This window comes from Heteronotia binoei, chromosome 9, assembly GCF_032191835.1.
Source record: "Heteronotia binoei isolate CCM8104 ecotype False Entrance Well chromosome 9, APGP_CSIRO_Hbin_v1, whole genome shotgun sequence".
Taxonomy (NCBI): domain Eukaryota; kingdom Metazoa; phylum Chordata; class Lepidosauria; order Squamata; family Gekkonidae; genus Heteronotia; species Heteronotia binoei.
The window spans coordinates 79,154,870-79,174,314 of record NC_083231.1 but is presented as its reverse complement, the minus strand read 5'-3'; the positions used below and the strand labels follow the sequence as shown (position 1 = coordinate 79,174,314).

General features: G+C 46.3%; 1 protein-coding gene across 1 annotated transcript in view; it reads right to left on the bottom strand.

Annotated features, from left to right (window-relative positions):
• TRPC3 (transient receptor potential cation channel subfamily C member 3) overlaps positions 1–19,445 on the bottom strand; it is a 93,779-nt gene that overhangs the window by 24,432 nt on the left and 49,902 nt on the right. Inside the window, exons 4-7 of the mRNA XM_060246835.1 lie at positions 19,136–19,300; positions 15,525–15,741; positions 3,350–3,583; positions 2,575–2,839 (exon numbers count right to left, since the gene is read on the bottom strand). Coding sequence (XP_060102818.1) covers positions 2,575–2,839; positions 3,350–3,583; positions 15,525–15,741; positions 19,136–19,300 — 881 coding nt within the window. The remainder of the gene's footprint in view (positions 1–2,574; positions 2,840–3,349; positions 3,584–15,524; positions 15,742–19,135; positions 19,301–19,445) is intronic.

Below are 19,445 nucleotides of genomic sequence, written 5' to 3'. Positions count from 1 at the left end.
AGCCCCTACCCTGTTTGTGTATTTATATGTTTTACTTAATAGATTCAATTAGACATTTAAAACTATTAAATGCAAATGATGTTTGTAATGTTCTAATGTTTGCTTCTTGGGGACCCTGAGTTGGGTGCAAAGGTGCATTAAAATGTTTTAAAATACGTTAAGAATCTTTTTCGCTGAGGAAGGATTTTAATGAGTCTCCATACCCTTAGTTCTCCATTTTAAGTATTACACCAAATTGGATGTAGAGTAAAACATACTTCAGTGCTTACATTTCAGTTGATAGGTAATTATTTTGAATTAGCGAATTATTTTGATTTTTTTGATTTAGTGGCAGCACAAGATGCTGCCATCCCTTGCCTCACTGCTGTGGCTCCTGCTCTAGAACCAGAGGAAACAACCATCTTTACTTTTTACTTCCCCAGTTTTCTTTAAAAATAGCAAGCCACTACTTTGTTCCCCCGGCAGGAAGCAATATGGTTGCCAGCTCTGGGCTGGGGAATACATGGAAACTTGTGAGGGGGAAGTGGAACGTGAAGGCAGTGGGGTTCAGGGAGGGGAAGGGAGAGCCAGTTTGGTGTAGTGGTTAAGTGTGCGGACTCCTAACTGGGAGAACCGGGTTTGATTCCCCACTCCTCCACTTGCACCTGCTAGTATGGCCTTGGGTCAGCCACAGCTCTGGCAGAGGTTGTCCTTGAAAGGGCAGCTGCTGTGAGAGCCCTCTCCAGCCCCGCCCCACCTCACAGGGTGTCTGTTGTGGGGGAGGAAGGTAAAGGAGATTGTGAGCCGCTCTGAGACTCTTCGGAGTGGAGGGCGGGATATAAATCCAGTATCTTCTTCTTCATGAGATATAATGCTATAGAGTCCACCTTCCAAAGCAGTCATTTTCTCCAGGTGAACGGATTTCTGTCACCTGGAGATCAATTGTAATAGTGGGAAATCTCCAGCCACTATTTGAAGGTTGGCAACCTGAATCCTAAGAAGCAACCAGAAATGGTGGCTGAACTCTCATGAGAAGAAGAAACCTTCTGAGACTTTGGGAACTAGCAAGTGCAGCTTTTCTGTGCTGTTTTTAAGGGAGATTATCTTCTCTGGCTGCTGGTTGACTGGCACTACAAATGAATGGGAGGTTTTCTCCAAAACCTGCTACCTGAGGCAATGCCTCAATTTGTGCATAACAGAGCCACGCCCAATATTTGAACTGTGTGCAAAAATTAAAAATGGGGAGATTAATACATAAAATACAACCATCATCTATGCAAGAAGCAAATCATACCATCACCAATATTTTTGTGTTTATTTCATAATCACTGTACCAAAGAATAAGACAGGCATGTAGAATGGCTTGTGATCTAAAATAATATTGCAACATAAATGAAAGAAGGGTGGGAGGGGGGGGGAAACAATGCACAAAGCTCACACCTTTCACATTACAGAAAAATAAAATAAAGGAGACACACTTTTTATGCCCCTACTCAGTCAATAGGATAATGAACCTCTGCAGGAGGGAAGAAGGCAAGACAAGCCTGAGGTGGAAAGCTGAATGGTGACTGTGAAACATCTCTGTGAAACTTGGCTAACTTTTCTTTCTGGGCCAACTGTTACCACAGCAGGCTAGATGTCTGGCACAGGTGTGATCTCCCGTAGTTTAACAGGTGACAGCTGAGATTATTAATTGTGGAGCAGTAGAAATTTCCAGAATACAACAGCGTTATCATCACAATGAGGAAATATTATATAGAAACCGAATCAGATTCTTATCAGCAAGCAAATATTAAAACAATTTTGGGAGCACAGAATTGTTGTTTTTTAAAAGAAGGATTATAAGTGCCAGGGACCTGAGGCAATGGTGGAAACTAAGCCATGTGAACTCAGCCCTAAGGGCAGAACAGGTGCTGAACATGATCTGATTCAGGCACACAATATATGTCTAATGGAGGAGTTTTAGAGCAAGCAGGCAATGACCAGTACAGGACAAGAGCAAGTTCATAAAGAATCTGCAGATAAAAAAATGCTGGACTCAAGTGTAAGACTCCTGTTCAAACATACATAGTCATCTCTCAAACACTGAAGCATCAACTAATGAACTGCAACATGCATGCAAACAGTCAAGGCAGATTAAGTAATACAGACTGAACATTTATACCAAACCACCTACAGCACAAAACTTTTTAGTGGAGCCAGTTCACCATTTCAACAGATTCAGATAGCCAGCAGCCACACAGATGCCATAGCATATTTCACACAGGAAGACAGTGTGGTAGTTCCTGAGTGTGTGACTGAATCCAGCACTACTAATCCTTTGCTTTCTTGGATTTTTCAGTTGCTGTGGAGGCATTAATAAAACTTAACCATATGACCAGAAACTACTAGCAACCATCTCTCCATACAATGAAAGAGCCATACTGTCAATTAAATAGCTGCTCATTGGTTATTATGTAATGGGTGCTATATGGTTTCTATATTAGTGATCAAGTGGTAATTATAAATCAGTTCTTGCTGCAAATTTCAAACTGACTGTACCAGAAAAGAGCAAAATAACATTGTCATTTTACATAAATCTAATTTTTTACTTACGTTGTAAAAGCTGAGTTTACTTTGGCTCCAAGATAGTAGGAGTACAGTATGAACATCCCAATCATAAAAGCAAGGAAAACCATAATAAAAAGGACCATAAACTTAAAAATGTCTTTTACAGTCCTTCCAAGTGAAATCTGCAATGGTCCAAAACTCTCATTTGCAGGCAAGATGTAAGCTATTCGAGAGAAGCTAAGCACAACAGCTATTGCATAAAGGCCTTCTGATATGATCTGTGGATCAGATGGAAGCCATTTATCTCGAGCTGGAAGTAATAACATAAATGAAAAACTCAGTTACTTCATCCATCTTTCATTTGTTTTAAAAATAATCTAATATTTGGCAGTCATTTTACATATGTATTGTTATAAAGATAAATGTTTTATGGAGCTATTTTTTAAATTCGAATTCACCTACATTCTCGGCAATATTTTCTTAGTCAAGCAACAGTTTATTAATCACCTTCTTTATATGCTGAGGCACACTCATAAAATTGTTTTTTTTTAAACTTAACTGTCCCTTTTAAAAATAATTTTCCACATGCTTTTTAAGATGGCACTGCCTTCTGTAAGTTAGAGTGGTAAAATGATGAAGAAAAGCGCATCGAAAATCTAACAAACACTAAGACAAAATAAATAAAAAGCTGCATATTTGGAATTCTTATTTTTAGTAGCATTACAAATTTATAGTGCAAGATTGGTAGTCATAATGCTGTTTCTTTAAAATAATATCTTCACTTTTGCAGATCTGAAAAGAGCAGTTTCTTTGAGCTCACCATAAGTAAAATATTCTATGTTTGGAGGAAGAGTCACCACAGAGAGGTCTGGTGCATCAATGTTCTTGTCCACATATTGCTGGGCTTTTGTGGCCTGCAGAAATGCTAACAGCCTGGCTGTGAAAGCAGCAATGAAAATAGATAACATCCCAAAATCCAGAACATTCCACAGCTGCAAAATATATTCCCTGGGTCCTTCTAACCACAGTTCCTTGCACTCAGACCACATCATACCTGAAACAAAATGCAAAAGTAACATACTAAAAGGTTACTAAAATCAATTTTGGCATCCTTACATTACAGGACTAGAGGAAACATAACTGCATCTATCACATAATTATCAACCTTTTCAAACTAATGCTTGGATCAAAGGAGGAGGAGGAGGAGGAGGAGGAGGAGGAGTTACCTTGCCCTTCACTACTGAAAGGAATCTCCAAGTGGCTTACAATCACCTTCCCCTCCTCTCCCAAAAACCGACTAAGGTAGGTGGGGTTGAGAGAGCTCTGAGAAAACTGTGACTGGCCCAAGGTAACCCAGCTGGCTGAATGTGGAGGAGTGGGGAATCAAACCTAGTTCTCTAGATTAGAGTCCATCACTCTTAATCACTACACCACATCTGGAGAAAATGGATGCTTTGGAGGATGGAGTCTATGGCATTGTACCCCAGAATCACTAACTTGAAAACTTTGCAAGATATGTGACAATAGGCAAGAAAGCAAGTTGATATATTCATTCATTTGTTAAAATACTTACAACTCAACAGGTAACAAGCAGAGAGGAAGACATGTGAATCTAATAGGCAATTAGCATCTTTTCTACATTCCTGACAGAAAGAAACTAACTCACTAGCCAACCAAAAATACTGATAAGTAAACCACCCAAACACTTTATCAAACACATCAATTAAAGCACAGGATTGGCTCTGAGCCAGGTTGTTCTTCCAGGTCAGGTCTGTGCTGGAATGAAAACAAATATAATTATAATTTAGATCTTACTACACCCTAACAGGAATACCTACAGGCTTTTTCCATTTTGTTTTAGAAATTGTTATATCCATAATAACGTAACAACAACCTGTATATCATGTTCTCTGAATTCCCATCTTTCATTTTGTAAAAAAGCACATTTCTAGCACCTTTTACTGCAGAGATAACAATATTCAGTTGCCAATTAAACCAAAAAAGCACCCCTGTGACACTGGGCTGTGGGAGGAAATGGCCACGTCATGGGCAGGGAAAATGGCTGCTATGTGGACAGGACCAAAAAAATCCAAACTTTTCCATTCACATGGCAGACATATAGGCTCTGTTGTGATCCTACCCAAAACCTTGCAGTGAAACAGGTTTCGGAAAGATAGGAGAAAAAACCAGGGAAACCCTGAGAAGTACATGTCCACTGATACACAGTGAACCTACTATAGCAGCATAGTAATGGACACAGCAATGAGATTGTAAGAGTATGCTGTGTATGAGTGTTATGGGGAAACAGTATATGGTAGAAACTCTACTACAGGTCTCTTGTACACATTCAATAAAATCCCAGAACCAGCCCTGGATGGAACTGCTATATAATGTCAGATACAAAGTTCTTTGACTGGGATCCAGTGATGCACAAGCAGGAACAGAGTGCTGTTCTTCTTGTGCAAGATCTTGTGAAACACAGCACTTCCCTCCCTGTATATAGTACCCTGAAACTGATTGCACAAGATCTTGCACAAGCAGAAACACAAGTGAGGATACGGTTACTTTGATTTAGTGCAAGCAGCCACCATGGTTGTTTTCTTGTGTTTCCACTGGTGATGGGCGTGAACCGGGGAAATGGTGATTTGTGTCAGTTCATGGTTTATATGGTTGCCTGAACCAGTTTATGGTTTGTTGGTTCATTTGATTTGGGAGGTGTAAAACTCACCAGTAGTCTTCATCAGGCTCTCCTCCACCTGCCCTTCAAGTTTGGTGAACACTGGATTAGGAATATCTAAATTATATCCCCCAAAAGCAGGTGCCGCCTGGAAAACTCAGCTTCAGTTTTCATGACAACTAACTCTTCTCTCTTTGTGCTGCAGAATGGGAGCTCCATGATTGGCTCCTGGCACTAGAGGCAACTGCTATGGGTGTTTCTAGGGCTCCCGGAAGTCCAACCCCAACACTGCCTAGGAATTGATTGAATCAGCACCAGGCTGTCTGGAAAAATGAACAGCAAAAATGAACCAAATGAATCACCAAGGGCCAAACTGGTTCAGAACAAACCACAAATGGTGCAATTTGTGAATGAATCACGATTCATAGATTGATTTGTGCCTATCTCTAATTTTTATTTATTTATTTACTTCTGATTTATATGCCGCCCAATCTGCAAGCGGATTTATATGCCGCAAGTTTTGACATATGCAAGAGCTGCAGCACAAACAGAATTTTTTTGTATAGACGCTATCGCTTTAGTTCACAAATGGATGACAAGTCAGTGTCAAATAATCATAGGCACGTATTCTATATGCATGTGTTACTCAGCCCTTAGTCTCTAAAAAGTTGGGCGGTGCATGTTATACTATGAACCATAATAGTATTTATTACTTGTATATGTATGAGAGCCGCCTTTCTGGCGTTGGCTTCATGGTCAGGAACTCCATTGCCTCCAAACTCGAAAACCTGCCAACAGGTCACTCAGATCGCATCATGTCCATGCGCCTCCCACTTCAAAACAAGCAGCATGCAACACTCTTCAGTGTGTATGCCCCAACCCTTCAAGCAGATCCTGCAGAAAAGAACAAGTTCTATGCTGATCTATGCAACCTCGTACGGAAGACCCCTACAGAGGACAAGGTGATCATCCTTGGCGACTTCAATGCCAGAGTAGGTAAAGACTCGGAAGCCTGGAAAGGACTACTTGGCAAACACGGCATTGGCAACTGCAATGACAACGGGCGCCTCCTGCTAGAATTCTGCATGGAGCACCAGCTCACCATCACCAACACTATCTTCCAGCAGAAGAACAGTCTGAAGACAACCTGGATGCACCCACGGTCCAAGCACTGGCACCTTATCGACTACATTCTGGTGCGCCAGAGAGACCTTCGAGATGTCTTACACACCCGAGTAATGCCCAGTGCAGAATGTCATACGGATCATCGTCTTGTATGCTGCAATCTCCGTCTTCACTTTAAACCCACACCCAGGAGAGGAGGTATCCCTCGGAGGAAGTTTCAGGTTGGCAGTCTCCAGTCAGCCGAAGTTAAAGCTGCCTTCCAGGCAAAACTCCAGTCAAGAATTGAGGACCCCAGTTGCCCCACAGACCCTTCTCCTGAAGCACTCTGGGAACACCTTAAAACTACCGTCCTGCAGATCTCTGAAGAAGTCCTCGGGTTCTCCACAAGGAAGAACAAGGACTGGTTTGATGAGAACAATCAAGAGATCCAAGGTTTACTGGCGAAAAAGAGATCTGCCTACCAAGCACATCTTGCTCAGCCCTCCTGTCCTGGGAAAAAAGCAACCTTTCGCGCTGCATGTAGCAATCTCCAGCGCAAGCTTCGAGACATTCAGAACGATTGGTGGACCAAGCTTGCAGAGAGAACCCAGCTGTGTGCAGACACCGGTGATTTAAGAGGGTTCTACGAAGCCCTGAAGGCAGTATATGGTCCATCATATCAGGTTCAGAGTCCCTTGCGTAGTGCAGACGGCCAAGTGCTCCTCACAGACAAGGCATCCATACTGAACCGGTGGTCGGAGTATTTTCAGGTTCTCTTCAGTGCCAACCGCGTAGTTCAAGATTCAGCAATCCACCTCACCCCACTTCAACCAGTGAAAACAGAGTTGGATGAGATCCCCACCCTAGAAGAGACTGTTAAAGCCATCAAGCAACTGAAAAGTGGCAAGGCAGCAGGAGTTGATGGAATTCCACCAGAGATCTGGAAGCATGGGGGCACAGTACTACATAGCACACTTCACAAAGTACTTGTCACCTGCTGGGAACAAGGCAAATTACCACAGGACTTTCGCGATGCAATCATCATCACCCTATACAAGAACAAAGGGGAAAAGTCAGACTGCTCCAACTACCGGGGGATAACCCTGCTCTCCATTGCAGGCAAAATCCTTGCCAGAATACTCCTGAACAGACTGGTGCCCACCATTGCAGAAGAACTCCTCCCAGAGAGCCAGTGCGGCTTCAGAGCTAACAGGAGCACCACCGACATGGTATTTGTTCTCAGGCAGCTCCAAGAGAAATGCAGGGAACAGAACAAGGCTCTGTATGTGACTTTTGTCGACAATACCAAAGCTTTCGATACCGTTAGCAGGAAAGGCCTGTGGCAAATCTTGGAACGTTTAGGATGTCCCCCAAGGTTCCTCAGCATGATCATCCAGCTACACGAAGACCAGCGAGGCCAAGTCAGACACTGCAACGACCTCTCGGAGCCCTTCCCAATAGGCACAGGTATAAAGCAAGGCTGCGTTCTCGCGCCAACTCTCTTTACAATCTTCTTTAGCATGATGCTTCAAAGAGCCGCAGTAGATCTAGATGATGACGATGGTGTCTACATCCGTTATCGCACCGATGGCAGCCTGTTCAACCTGAGGCGACTAAAGGCCCACTCCAAGACAATGGAAAAACTCATCCGAGAGCTACTGTTTGCTGATGATGCTGCACTCGTCTCCCACTCAGTATCAGCTCTGCAGCATATGACGTCCTGCTTTGCAGAGGCTGCCAAACTATTCGGCCTAGAAGTTAGTCTGAAGAAGACAGAAGTTCTCCACCAGCCTGCGCCCCAGGAAGATTATCACCCTCCCTGCATCACTGTGGGTGAATCAGTTCTGAAGACAGTCCAGCAGTTCAGCTACCTGGGGTGCATCATCTCCTCAGATGCCAAGATCGACAAGGAGATTGACAACAGGCTGGCAAAGGCAAACCATGCATTTGGCCGACTGCACAAAAGAGTGTGGAGCAACAAGCATCTGAAAAAAGGCACAAAGATCAATGTTTACAAAGCGGTTGTGATGACAACCCTCATCTACGGCTCCGAATCGTGGGTTTTATACCGCCATCACCTGCGACTCCTCGAGCGCTTTCATCAGCGCTGCCTTCGCACCATCCTCAACATCCACTGGAGTGACTTTGTGACCAACACTGAAGTCCTCAAGCGGGCGGAGGTTACCAGCATCGAGTCACTGCTGCTGAAGACGCAGCTGCGCTGGGCAGGGCATATTTCTAGGATGGAAAACCACTGCCTTCCCAAGATTGCCCTGTATGGCGAACTCTCCACCGGCCATCGAAATAGAGGGGCACCAAAGAAGAGGTACAAGGACTCCTTTAAGAAATCCCTTGGCACCTGTCGCATCAACCATCACCAGTGGTCTGACCTAGCCTCAGATCGCAAAGCATGGAGGCACACCATCCACCAGGCTGTCTCTTCCTTTGAGAAAAACAGGTTGCTTACCTGTAACTGATGATCTTCGAGTGGTCATCTGTGCAGTCACACACATGGGTCTTGCCGCAGGCAACGGATCCATACCTCGGAGCTCCAATAGCTCGTATATAACGTCTTTTGGCGCGCTTTCCTCCCGCCCTGGGGAGCGGGCAGCGACCGCGCATGCCTGGAGCGGGGGGAGAGCGCCCATTCCACTCAGTTTCTTCCAGCCGCCGCTGGCAGAGACACTATGAAGAGTAAGAGGTTAATGAACAATCACCAGGAGCCAGCAGCGGGGAAGGCTGGGTGGGCGTGTGTGACTGCACAGATGACCACTCGAAGATCATCAGTTACAGGTAAGCAACCTGTTTATCTTCTTCGTGGTCTCTGTGCAGTCCCACACATGGGTGACTAGCCAGCTAGGTGTCCTGGAGGAGGGTGCTGGTAAAGAAGAAGTTAGTCACGTAAAACAAGCAGTCAAATGCAATTACATTGTAATCAGTCAAATGCAATCACATTGCAACCTGAAATATGCAACAACATATGCAACATGGTATGCAAGTTAAAGATGGAAGCGGATGCACTCACCCGAAGCTTCAGTGGAAGATGGATTTGAGGACCGCCTGACCGAAGGAGGCGTCACGTCTCGCACGAACGTCTAGCGCATAATGGGAGACGAACGTGGATGGAGAGGACCAGGATGCAGCCGCACAAATGTCCTCCAGAGAAACGCCTTGCAGGAAAGCCGAAGACGTCGAGACCGCTCTAGTAGAGTGGGCCTTAAGGCCTTCGGGTAAGGGCTGCTTAGCCAGTTCGTAGCACAACCTGATGGCACTAACTACCCATTTAGACAGCCTTTGGGTAGAAATTTTGTGACCCTTGTGAGGGTTGCCGTAGGCCACAAACAGATTAGGGTCCTTACGGAAAGGTTGTGTACGATCAAGGTAGAAGGACAAAGCCCTTCTGACGTCCAAAGAGTGTAGGGCTCGTTGTCCCTGGTCGGATGGGTTGGAGAAAAACGTTGGTAAGGAAGTTGAGGTCGATAAGTGGAACTGGGAGACAACCTTAGGCAGGAACGCAGGGTCCGGTCGTAAAACAACTTTGTCCCTATGGAACATGGTGTAGGGAGGATCGTAACGGAAGGCGCATAAGTCACTTGCCCGTTTGCCTGAGGTGAGGGCTACGAGCAATGCCGTCTTCCAGGAAAGAAGGTTGAGGTCTGCGGTGGCCATAGGTTCAAAGGGGGCCCTTATCAGGCAGGAAAGAACTAACGATAAACTCCAGGTCGGGGCAAAGGGTTTAACAGGTGGGTTGAGGTGCAACATGCCCTTAAGAAAGGACTTGGATAAGGGATGGGAGAACACAGTCTTGCCGTCAACCAAATTGTGGAAAGCAGAGACAGCAGAAAGATGCACCTTTAAGGAAGAATAACAGAGTCCTGCTTTTTGCAGAGAGAGCAGATAGTCCAGGATCAGGTTCAAGGGTGCCGACTCCGGCTGTAGATGCTTAGATGTCGTAAAGGAACAGAAGCGCTTCCATTTACGCTGATAGGAAAGTCTCGTGGAAGGCTTCCTTGCGTTAAGGATGACATTGGCTACCTCTGCAGAGAGGTAGGAGGGTGTATTCTCCAGGCTGTCAGGGCCAGGACTCGAGGGTTGTGATGCAGAACCTGACCGTTGGCCTGGGAGAGAAGGTCGCCCGCAGGAGGAAGTCGGCGGTAAGTGTGGCATGAGAGTTGAAGAAGCCCCGTGAACCACGGTTGTCGAGGCCACCATGGCGCAATGAGGATGCAGTCTGTTCCATCCCGAGCTATCTTCACCAACACCCGCGTCAGAAGAGGAGTTGGTGGGAAGAAGTAATGAAGGGGGCCCGTCCAATTGTGTAGGAAGGCGTCGTTGCCCCTCCTGGAGTAAAACCGAGGGCATTTGGCATTGTCCCGGGATGCAAAGACGTCCACCTTGGGTATTCCGAAGCATCGGAAGATGCGTCGAAGGTAGGTTGGATTGATGGACCATTCGTGATCGTCTATGCGAAACCTGCTGAGGGAGTCGGCCAGAGCATTCTCCACACCTGGGAGGTGAATGGCAGTCATGTAGATGTTGTGCTTGACACACCATTCCCAGAGCAGTACGGCTATACGGCAGAGACGGAGGGATCTGGTGCCGCCTTGTTTGTTTATGTAATAAACTGTTGCCATATTGTCCGTGGAGATCTGAACGTGCCGGTCCCTTATCAGGGGAAGAAAGGACTGTAGAGCTCTGTGTACCGCGATCAGTTCCAAGCAATTTATATGCATGGTTCTCTCGGAGGTTGTCCAGAGACCTCTCACAGTCTTGTCCTTTAGGTGGGCTCCCCAACCCCACCAGGAGGCATCTGTTGTAACTATGGCCGTTGGAGAGGTTGACAGAAACGGCCTGCCCTCGAGGAGATTGTTGGGAACAGTCCACCACGTGAGGGAGAGAAGCGCCTTGTGTGGAACAGTCAGCAAAGAACTTTGAGATTGTGTCTGAGGGTGGTAAGCTCTTACAAACCAGATTTGCAGTTGTCGCATCCTTAACCTGGCAAAGCGGAGGACGGACGTAGTGGCGGCCATGAGGCCCAGCAGGCGTTGGATTGTAAGCGCGGACTGACAGGGTTGTTGTTGTACTGACTTGGCTAGGGTGATAATTGTCTGTGCCCGATCTTCGGGAAGAAAGACTCGATGTAGGGAGGTGTGGAGAAGAGCTCCTATAAATTTGAGCTCCTGGGTAGGTGTGAGGTGTGATTTTGAGGCATTCACACGAAGGCCCAGGGAAGTCAGGAGAGTGAGAGCTGTGTCGAGGTTGTGCTCTAGTTGTTGTTGAGTTGGGGCCACCAGAAGCCAGTCGTCTATATATGGGAAGACTGGGATGTTCCGGATGCGAAGCGCAGCCGCCACCACTGCCATGCACTTTGTAAAAACGCGGGGCGCAGTGGAAAGGCCGAATGGTAGGGAAACATATTGGTAGTGGTCCTCGCCCATGGCAAAACGCAGATACCTCCGATGTTGAGGTCGGATGGTCACATGGAAGTAGGCGTCCTGAAGATCGAGAGAGGCCATCCAGGAATTCCTGGGTATGAGGGGCAAGATGGACTGCAGGGAGATCATTCTGAACCTCCTGTATTGGATGTATTTGTTGAGCCTCCTCAGATCCAGAATGGGGCGCCTGCCTCCATCCCTCTTGGGGACTAGGAAGTATTTTGAATAAAAGCCTGTCCCTCGGTGGAGAGGAGGGACGGGTTCTATGGCGTTCTTGTGCAGTAAGTCCAGAATCTCCTGATGCAGGGGAGAAGACGGGGGTGTAGCGATGAAGGAATGGTGATGAGGTGGAGAAATGAACTCGATTGCGTAACCTAGGCGCACGATGGTCAGCACCCAGGAGTCTGTTGTTATCGAATTCCAAGTTCGGAGGAAGGGTGAGAGACGGGTGCGGGGCGTTGGCAGAGTGTGAGGGGAGTCAAAGAGACTGCTTTGAAGGAAGGGAGGACTTTTTGGGCTGCTGTGAGCGAGGCCTCTGTTGAAACGCAGGTTTCTGTTGTCCACTCTTCCGTTTCCAGAAATCATTGCGCCTAGGAGATCGTTGGCGCCTCTGGAATGATGGTCTCCAGGATCTTGTACGGTTAGGCTGCTGGGAGAACGGTTGAGAAACTCCCAGACGCTTTGCGCGCTTGCGCCCGTCGTCCACTGAGGTGAGAACCTCATCAGTAGAGGCATGGAAGAGACCCAGGCCATCAAAGGGGAGGTCTTCGATCTTTTGCTTAATGTCCGGCTGTAGGTTGGTGGACCTTAGCCAGGCATGACGGCGAAGGGCGACAGATGACGCAAAAACCCTTGAAGAGCAGGAGACAGCGTGGCGAATGGAATTTATTTGTTGCTTCGATACCCTAGATAGTTCTGATACTAGCCCAGAGGCCACCTTTTGAGAGGGTTCCGGAAGGGAAGGGATGAGAGGTGTAAATTGGTTGGCCAGATGGAAGATGTAGGCCGAGAAGTAGGCAAGATAATTGTTCAGTTTCGAATTTGTTGAGGCAAGGTTGAACATTTTTCTGGCCAGGGTGTCCAGCTTCCTGCCCTCTCGGTCTGGAGGTGTTGGATGTCTGGAGGGCTTAGCCTTAGTGGCTGAGTGCACGATAATGGAATTGGGTGCTGGATGGGAAGCAAGAAATTTAGCCTCGGGAGCATGAACCCTATAAAGCGAGTCCAAGCGTTTGGAAGTAGGGGGAATGGAGGCTGGTTTTTCCCAGGTCTCACGGAGTCCTTCGAGGTGCACCGGTAGCATAGGGAGTAGTGAACCAGGTGGAAAGTCCGTTTGTACAAGGTCGTGTACGATATCAGAGACCTTAGGTGAGTCCGACGGAAGGGTAATGTTTAAAGCCTCGGCCATAGCAGTAATCAGATGGAGGTAGGCCTTGGAGGCATCAGATGGAGAGAGTCGGGGCTGTGGTGCCGAATCCGAGACTACCGAGTCTGGGTGGTCCTCGGAGTCAGATGAAGCTACGGAGTCGGCGTCGGAACGGGAGTCGTCACCGGAAGGAGGGGGCGGTGGCGGAATCGGGTCCGAAGGGGCGGTCTGAGGCTTCAGCACCTGGTCGCGTTGGTCCGTGTGGGTATGGACCGGAGGAGCAGTCGAGGTAGAAGCTAACGGAGTGCGCGGTCTAGCACCTTCTGCCTGGTAAGAGTCCCGAGATTGCTGTATACATTCCCGTAGTCGCTCACGGAGTCGGGGGGAGTAACGAGAATAATCAGGTTCTCGGATCGGATAAGGTTCTCGGGCCCGATCTTGATCACGGGGTCGCGGATAGTAGCGATCACGGATCCTAGGCGAATCGGGAAAAAGCTCGACATCGCGGAAGCGCGGGGAGTCCCGGTGTCGTGGGGAATCCCGGAGTCGTCGTAGGGAATCACGGGGTCGATCACGGGGTCTAGGAGAATCCGCGTATCGAATAGCAGAGTACGTTGAGAAATCGGAACCCTCCACGGATGGGGACCGAGAAGGATGGCGATGGAACCGACGTTTAGGAGAAGGGGACCGAGAGAAATGGCGGTCGTACCTCGAAAGGGCGTAGTATTGTCGATACTGGCCCGAAGAGTCGGAGTCTCGGCGCCTGCGTGGCGATCTGGAGCGGCCTCTACGAGGCGGCGACCGAGATAGGGCTCGATGAAGAGGTGAGCGAGCGCGGCCTTCATTTGAAGCTTGAGTGGCCGAATCCCTATACAGGGGAGAAATCCCGATGTCTCGGAAGGATCCGATCCGAAGCGGAGGCTTAAGATAGGCCTGAGTCGAATCTGTAGTCAGGTCGGGTTGCATGAAGTCGGCAGGGACCACGCTGTGCACTGAAGGCGAACGAGAGTGGACCGGTATGACCTCTACTGCTGTAGATGAGTGAGGAGTCAGTTGCGGCATGTCGGTGATGACGTCAGAAGGAGCCGACAGTTCAAGCGGAAGTGCGGGCTGCGTCGAGGCCGTGGTATCCATAGGCGTCGAAACTGGAGCCCGAGGCTCTTTAGGAGCCGAGTGCGAGTGGTGTAGTTTCCTCGGCGCCGAATCAGCCGATTCGGAAAGGCGAGACTTTTTGGGCGCCGAATCGGAAGATTCGAGATGGCGCGATTTTTTCGAAGCCTTATGGCCTGGATCGGCGTGCTTCGAAGATTTTTTAACGGACTTGTGCTTCTGCTTAGGAAGAGACACGTCCGCAGAGGCCGAAGCTCCCGATTGTTGTTGGGGAGGCGGCGGGTCCGAGGCGGGCATAGCCCTCAGGGACAGTTCAATAAGGAAACTCCGGAGCCTGGCTGCACGGTTTTTCCGGGCTTGCTTGCCGAAGTTCGCACAGTGAGGGCAGGAGTCAACTCGATGAGCTTCGCCCAAACAAAACAGGCAGTGGCTGTGGCCGTCTGACGAAGGGATTTTGGTCCCACAGCGCGTGCACTTTTTAAAGGTAACTTTCCCTTCCATGCGCCCCGGACAAGGGAGGGGAGGGAAGGGAAAAAGGAGAGAATAGCGCAGGGAGCGGTTTTTTTTTTTTTTTTTTTTTTTGTTTTTCTGGGACGAAAAGGGTAGCGAGAAGAGGAAAATACTAAGTAGTGAAAGAAGGAATAAGAGATGAGGTAACGGACGAGCTAAGGAGGAACGCAGCGAGGAGGGTGTTGTCCGGGCGGCGGTAGGAAAGAAACTGAGTGGAATGGGCGCTCTCCCCCCGCTCCAGGCATGCGCGGTCGCTGCCCGCTCCCCAGGGCGGGAGGAAAGCGCGCCAAAAGACGTTATATACGAGCTATTGGAGCTCCGAGGTATGGATCCGTTGCCTGCGGCAAGACCCATGTGTGGGACTGCACAGAGACCACGAAGAAGATCGCACGCATAGCTGGTCTTGAGGACAAAAGGAGATTGAGGAAGAATCGCACTGCTACAGCACCAACCCTAAATCAGACTTTTCCCTGCAGCCAGTGGCCGGACCTGCCTGTCCCGCATTGGTCTTGTCAGCCACCAGCGAGCCTGCAGCAGACGTGGACTATTGCACCCTTCTTAAATCTTCGTTCGCGAAGCCAAGCCGAGAGAGAGAGAGAGAGAGAGATGTATGAGAGCAATCCGAAGCAGATCTATTCAGAAGTCCCATATTATTCAATGGAGCTTACTCACAGGAAAATATTCTTAGCCAGAGATTTATCTCTAGAAATCATATTGGTTTCTGAACATTGCTAGCAAAGTATATAGACAAAAATTCTGTGAAAGGAAACTAGGTGAGATAAAGCAATATACATACCAAGTACCCATACCATGATCAACATCTCAGTCCAGGTGAACTGAGTAGTCTTAACCCTAAAGATCTGTTTAGGGTAATCAGTAACAGTCATATTTGGTAATGTTGAGATGCCTTCAAATCTGTCGGAAGCATTAAATACCAGCAGGCACAGAAAAATAATGAAGGAAGCTGCATGTGCCACGAATTTCATAAATGGACTTCGGAGAATTTTTCCAAGCTGGGAAGGCAAAACAAAATAAGTGGCTTTTTTAAAAACAAACAATGCGTAATTTTATTTTGAACAAATATATCCGAGGAAGAAAATATAGGCATATATTGCTAAAATTGTGTCTAGGAAGTTATAATAATTCCTTTATACAGGTTCTGGAAACCACCTTTTCAGGCAATGTTATGCTCAGGGTTTCAAGTGCACCAAACCTGGATTCTATACCAATTATCTTGAAAATGGTCTCCAATTCACTGCACTATTTACTTCTATTCCCAAAGAAAAAACTTAATAAAAGCTATATGTTGTCAAGACCATTTCCAAGATAATTAATAAAAGCTGCATAATAAACATCAAACCTATTTGTGTCACTAGGTTATTAATAGGCCTATTATGCATGGGAGATTTGTCTCACTTTCACTGTGCATGTTCATTGGGTTTTCTTTTTCATTCTGCATAGATTTGCCTTTCTTAAGTGCTCAGTTCACATTCCGTTTGCTGTTCCCCCAGGTTTTCTGAGAGAGCTTTTTGCTGGTTTTTCCCTTGCTTCACATCCAAGCCAAAGGTAATTCAAAAGCATACAGATTCCCTCAATCCCCCCTCCTTTTCCCGCCCCTCAAAGACCACTCCACCACCCACATTGAGGTTGTTTAACCCACTCTGCACCTTCTGCCATCCTCCCCCCTTCATTGGCGTACAAGCTCCATTTCCCCCTCATTTTTACATTTGTAATTTTTTTTATAAATGGCATGAAACTATTACTTGTCTTGGATTGGTGAATTAAAACATTAAAATGAGGGGGGAAAGTTTAAAAGGAGCTGCTCGAGGTTTAGTTCCCTGCTGGTATTGACTTGAAGGGGAGATCAGAGAGGAGGAAAACAGCAGCGTTCCCAGTGGGGGGAAACAGAATTTCAGTGCTGCATGCAAACAAAATAAGGGGGAAACCTCAGCATGGAATGAAACTGGCATGAAATGTAAAGAGAGAGAAAAATTGGGATGGAAAGCCTAAGGCTCTGAAAACATTTGGAAACATTTTTTTCCTTTAATGTTTTAGTACACAGTTGTTTTCTGCCAGAAGAATCCTCTCCCATACAGATTGCAGCCCTGTGCAAAGCATGGTAGAGTTATAGCCAAGTTTGCAAGGTGTGTGCACACACACATTGCCAACTATCATAGTTTGAAATGCCAATGTCAGTGGGTTCTACCGTGCATCCTTTACACTCAACATGTTTCCCCAAATTATGAGACTCTCCCATATTTCACAGTGGCTCATAATACAGCAGACAATCCCCTAGTGCTCAGCAATGTGGAAAACGGGACTTCACAGCTGCTTGTTAGTTTCAGAAAAAGGCAGGTCAGTTTCAACTGTGGGTTTTTCCTCTTTTGCCTGTGTTCCTTTCTGCTCCTTTTCATTCAGTGAACTAACACAAAAATAATAATACACAAAACCTGAACCATGAGGATTTAAATGGAAGGTGCTTGACGGACACTTCTGAGCAGCTGCAACAGGGCAATTGCATAACTGGGGGAGGGACTCTGGGGAGGGACTCTGGACCCCTCAGATGTCACAAGTGATGCCCCACCCTGATTTAGAAAAGTGTCTTTTTAAAATTGTAGATGCAGAATAAATACACTAGAGGAAAAGGAATGGTGCATCAGAGGGACACAGAATCTGAAGTCAAAATTAAAGGCTCACTGCTCTGAAAAATCTACACTAAGATGTGTTTGCATAATAGGCCAATATGATGAGAAGTTGAGTTTTTTTTCAAATTAGAAAGCTCATAACCAGATAGTTTTCAAGATTTACTAAACTATTCAAGACTATTCATTAACTTTATTAATTTTTTCCTCTTGATGCCAACCAGGAAAAAAACAGCCTGGCTGTTTTTGTTTGAGTGACAGGCAGTTATCTGAAAAGCAAATAGCAAAGCTGCTTTTTAAAAAACTTTTAAATTTTTAAACATTTTATACCTTAGGTACACAGCTTCTGTGCCAGGCTCCACTCCTGGACACAAGTGAAGAAACTGAGCTGCAAATAATATATTTACTATTTTAATCGTTCAACTACATTTACTTTTTATCAACAGCACCCAAGAGTTTATTGTTAGAATAACAAGAAACAATTAGAACTTTTACTGAAAGTGCCACTAGCAGCTTTCCTTGGGGGGATTACTCCATTAACATATACATCTTTGCTGTCCTTACCCAAGCTGTTTAAAAATCTGTACTCCAATGATTCCGTCTCATACACGTTTATAAAACAAGACTGCTTCGCTGCGCAAACAGCCCAGTCAACTTGAAGCATGAAAAGGTGGAGGCAATGGCCATGGCTTGTGGCTATCACTGCTGCTTTGAACAGGTCCAAGGGGGCTTCAGAGTTCCTCTGCAGGCCACCCTGGAGAGGTCGGAAGGTACAGTTGCCAATTCTGGTTTGATAAAATTCCTGGAGATTTAGGAGCAATGCCTGGGGATGACAGAGTTTGGGATACAGAAGGGAGCTCAGTGGGTATATGATTCCATATACTGATCTCTGTAGTCTGAACTGTAGTCTAAACTGTAGTCTGAACTGATCTGTAGTCTGAACTGTAGAGATCAGTTTTAATTCTGGGAGATCTCCAGGCCACACCTGTGATTGCAAGCCTAATGGAGGAAGCATATGCTTCCTCTCCACTTGTGTCACTGCTGGTACAGCATGCATGTGAGCAGCTTGCTCCTCACATTTATGCTGTTGACACCCAGCTCCAAGACAGGCCACCTTAGAGCCAGGTGCTGGCAGCATATGGAGTAGAAAACATCTCTTCCCATACTTGGGCAGGAAAATGTGATGTCATGAGGGATCCATTGCCTGCCTTGAGCACTGCTGGAGCAGGGTTTGAGTCTAGCCCTGTATCAGCAAATAAATACTCTATATGTGCAGACCCATCTGTCTGTTCACAGCTTATGAGCTACCAAGCCAAATGCAGCCCACCTGCCATGGGCTGTGCTTGTCTGATGCCTGACAACTTCTTCCCTGGCAATTAATAACTACAAAAGATTTATCAACACAATAGTGGGGTTGATGAAATGGGTAACATTCAGCTTAACAGATCATAAAGGTGTAAAGGCCTGTCATGAGAGGAAAGAATACAAGCTGAAGGTATATTCCCCATATCATCCAAGCAAAATAACAATAGTATACTCTCTTTTGGGAAATTTATTTTAAATTGTTGATCTTTAGAACATAAGGATTGTAAAATACTTTGTACCCAGAAACATGCTAGAGAAATTAAAAGTGATCACAAAGATGACAGCAATAATAATTTGTTTTGGGCTCAGAAATATGGACATCAATATTGTTTCTTGCTCACTTCAGACCCATTCAATACAAGACTTTAAAAACTGATTTGCAAAACAAAAAACCTTGTACCCTGCTACATGGTGCAATCCAATAGCCAACAGCAAGAAATGGAAGGCCCAGGGCAACCACCAGCACAACCAGACACTTGATAGCTATGGCCTGTTCCCGTAATCCTGAGAGATTTTCATACCAGATAGTCAACAGCTGTTGCTGACAATTTGGATGGGCCACAAACTGGATAAAAAAGAAAGAAAACCAAGTTATATTGATAGCAAAGTACATGTAATTATTCTATCATCTCTTGAGACATACCATCTTCCTCATTATCTACAAATATGGTTAACAAGATAAAGCTTTGACCTAAATAAAATAAATTATT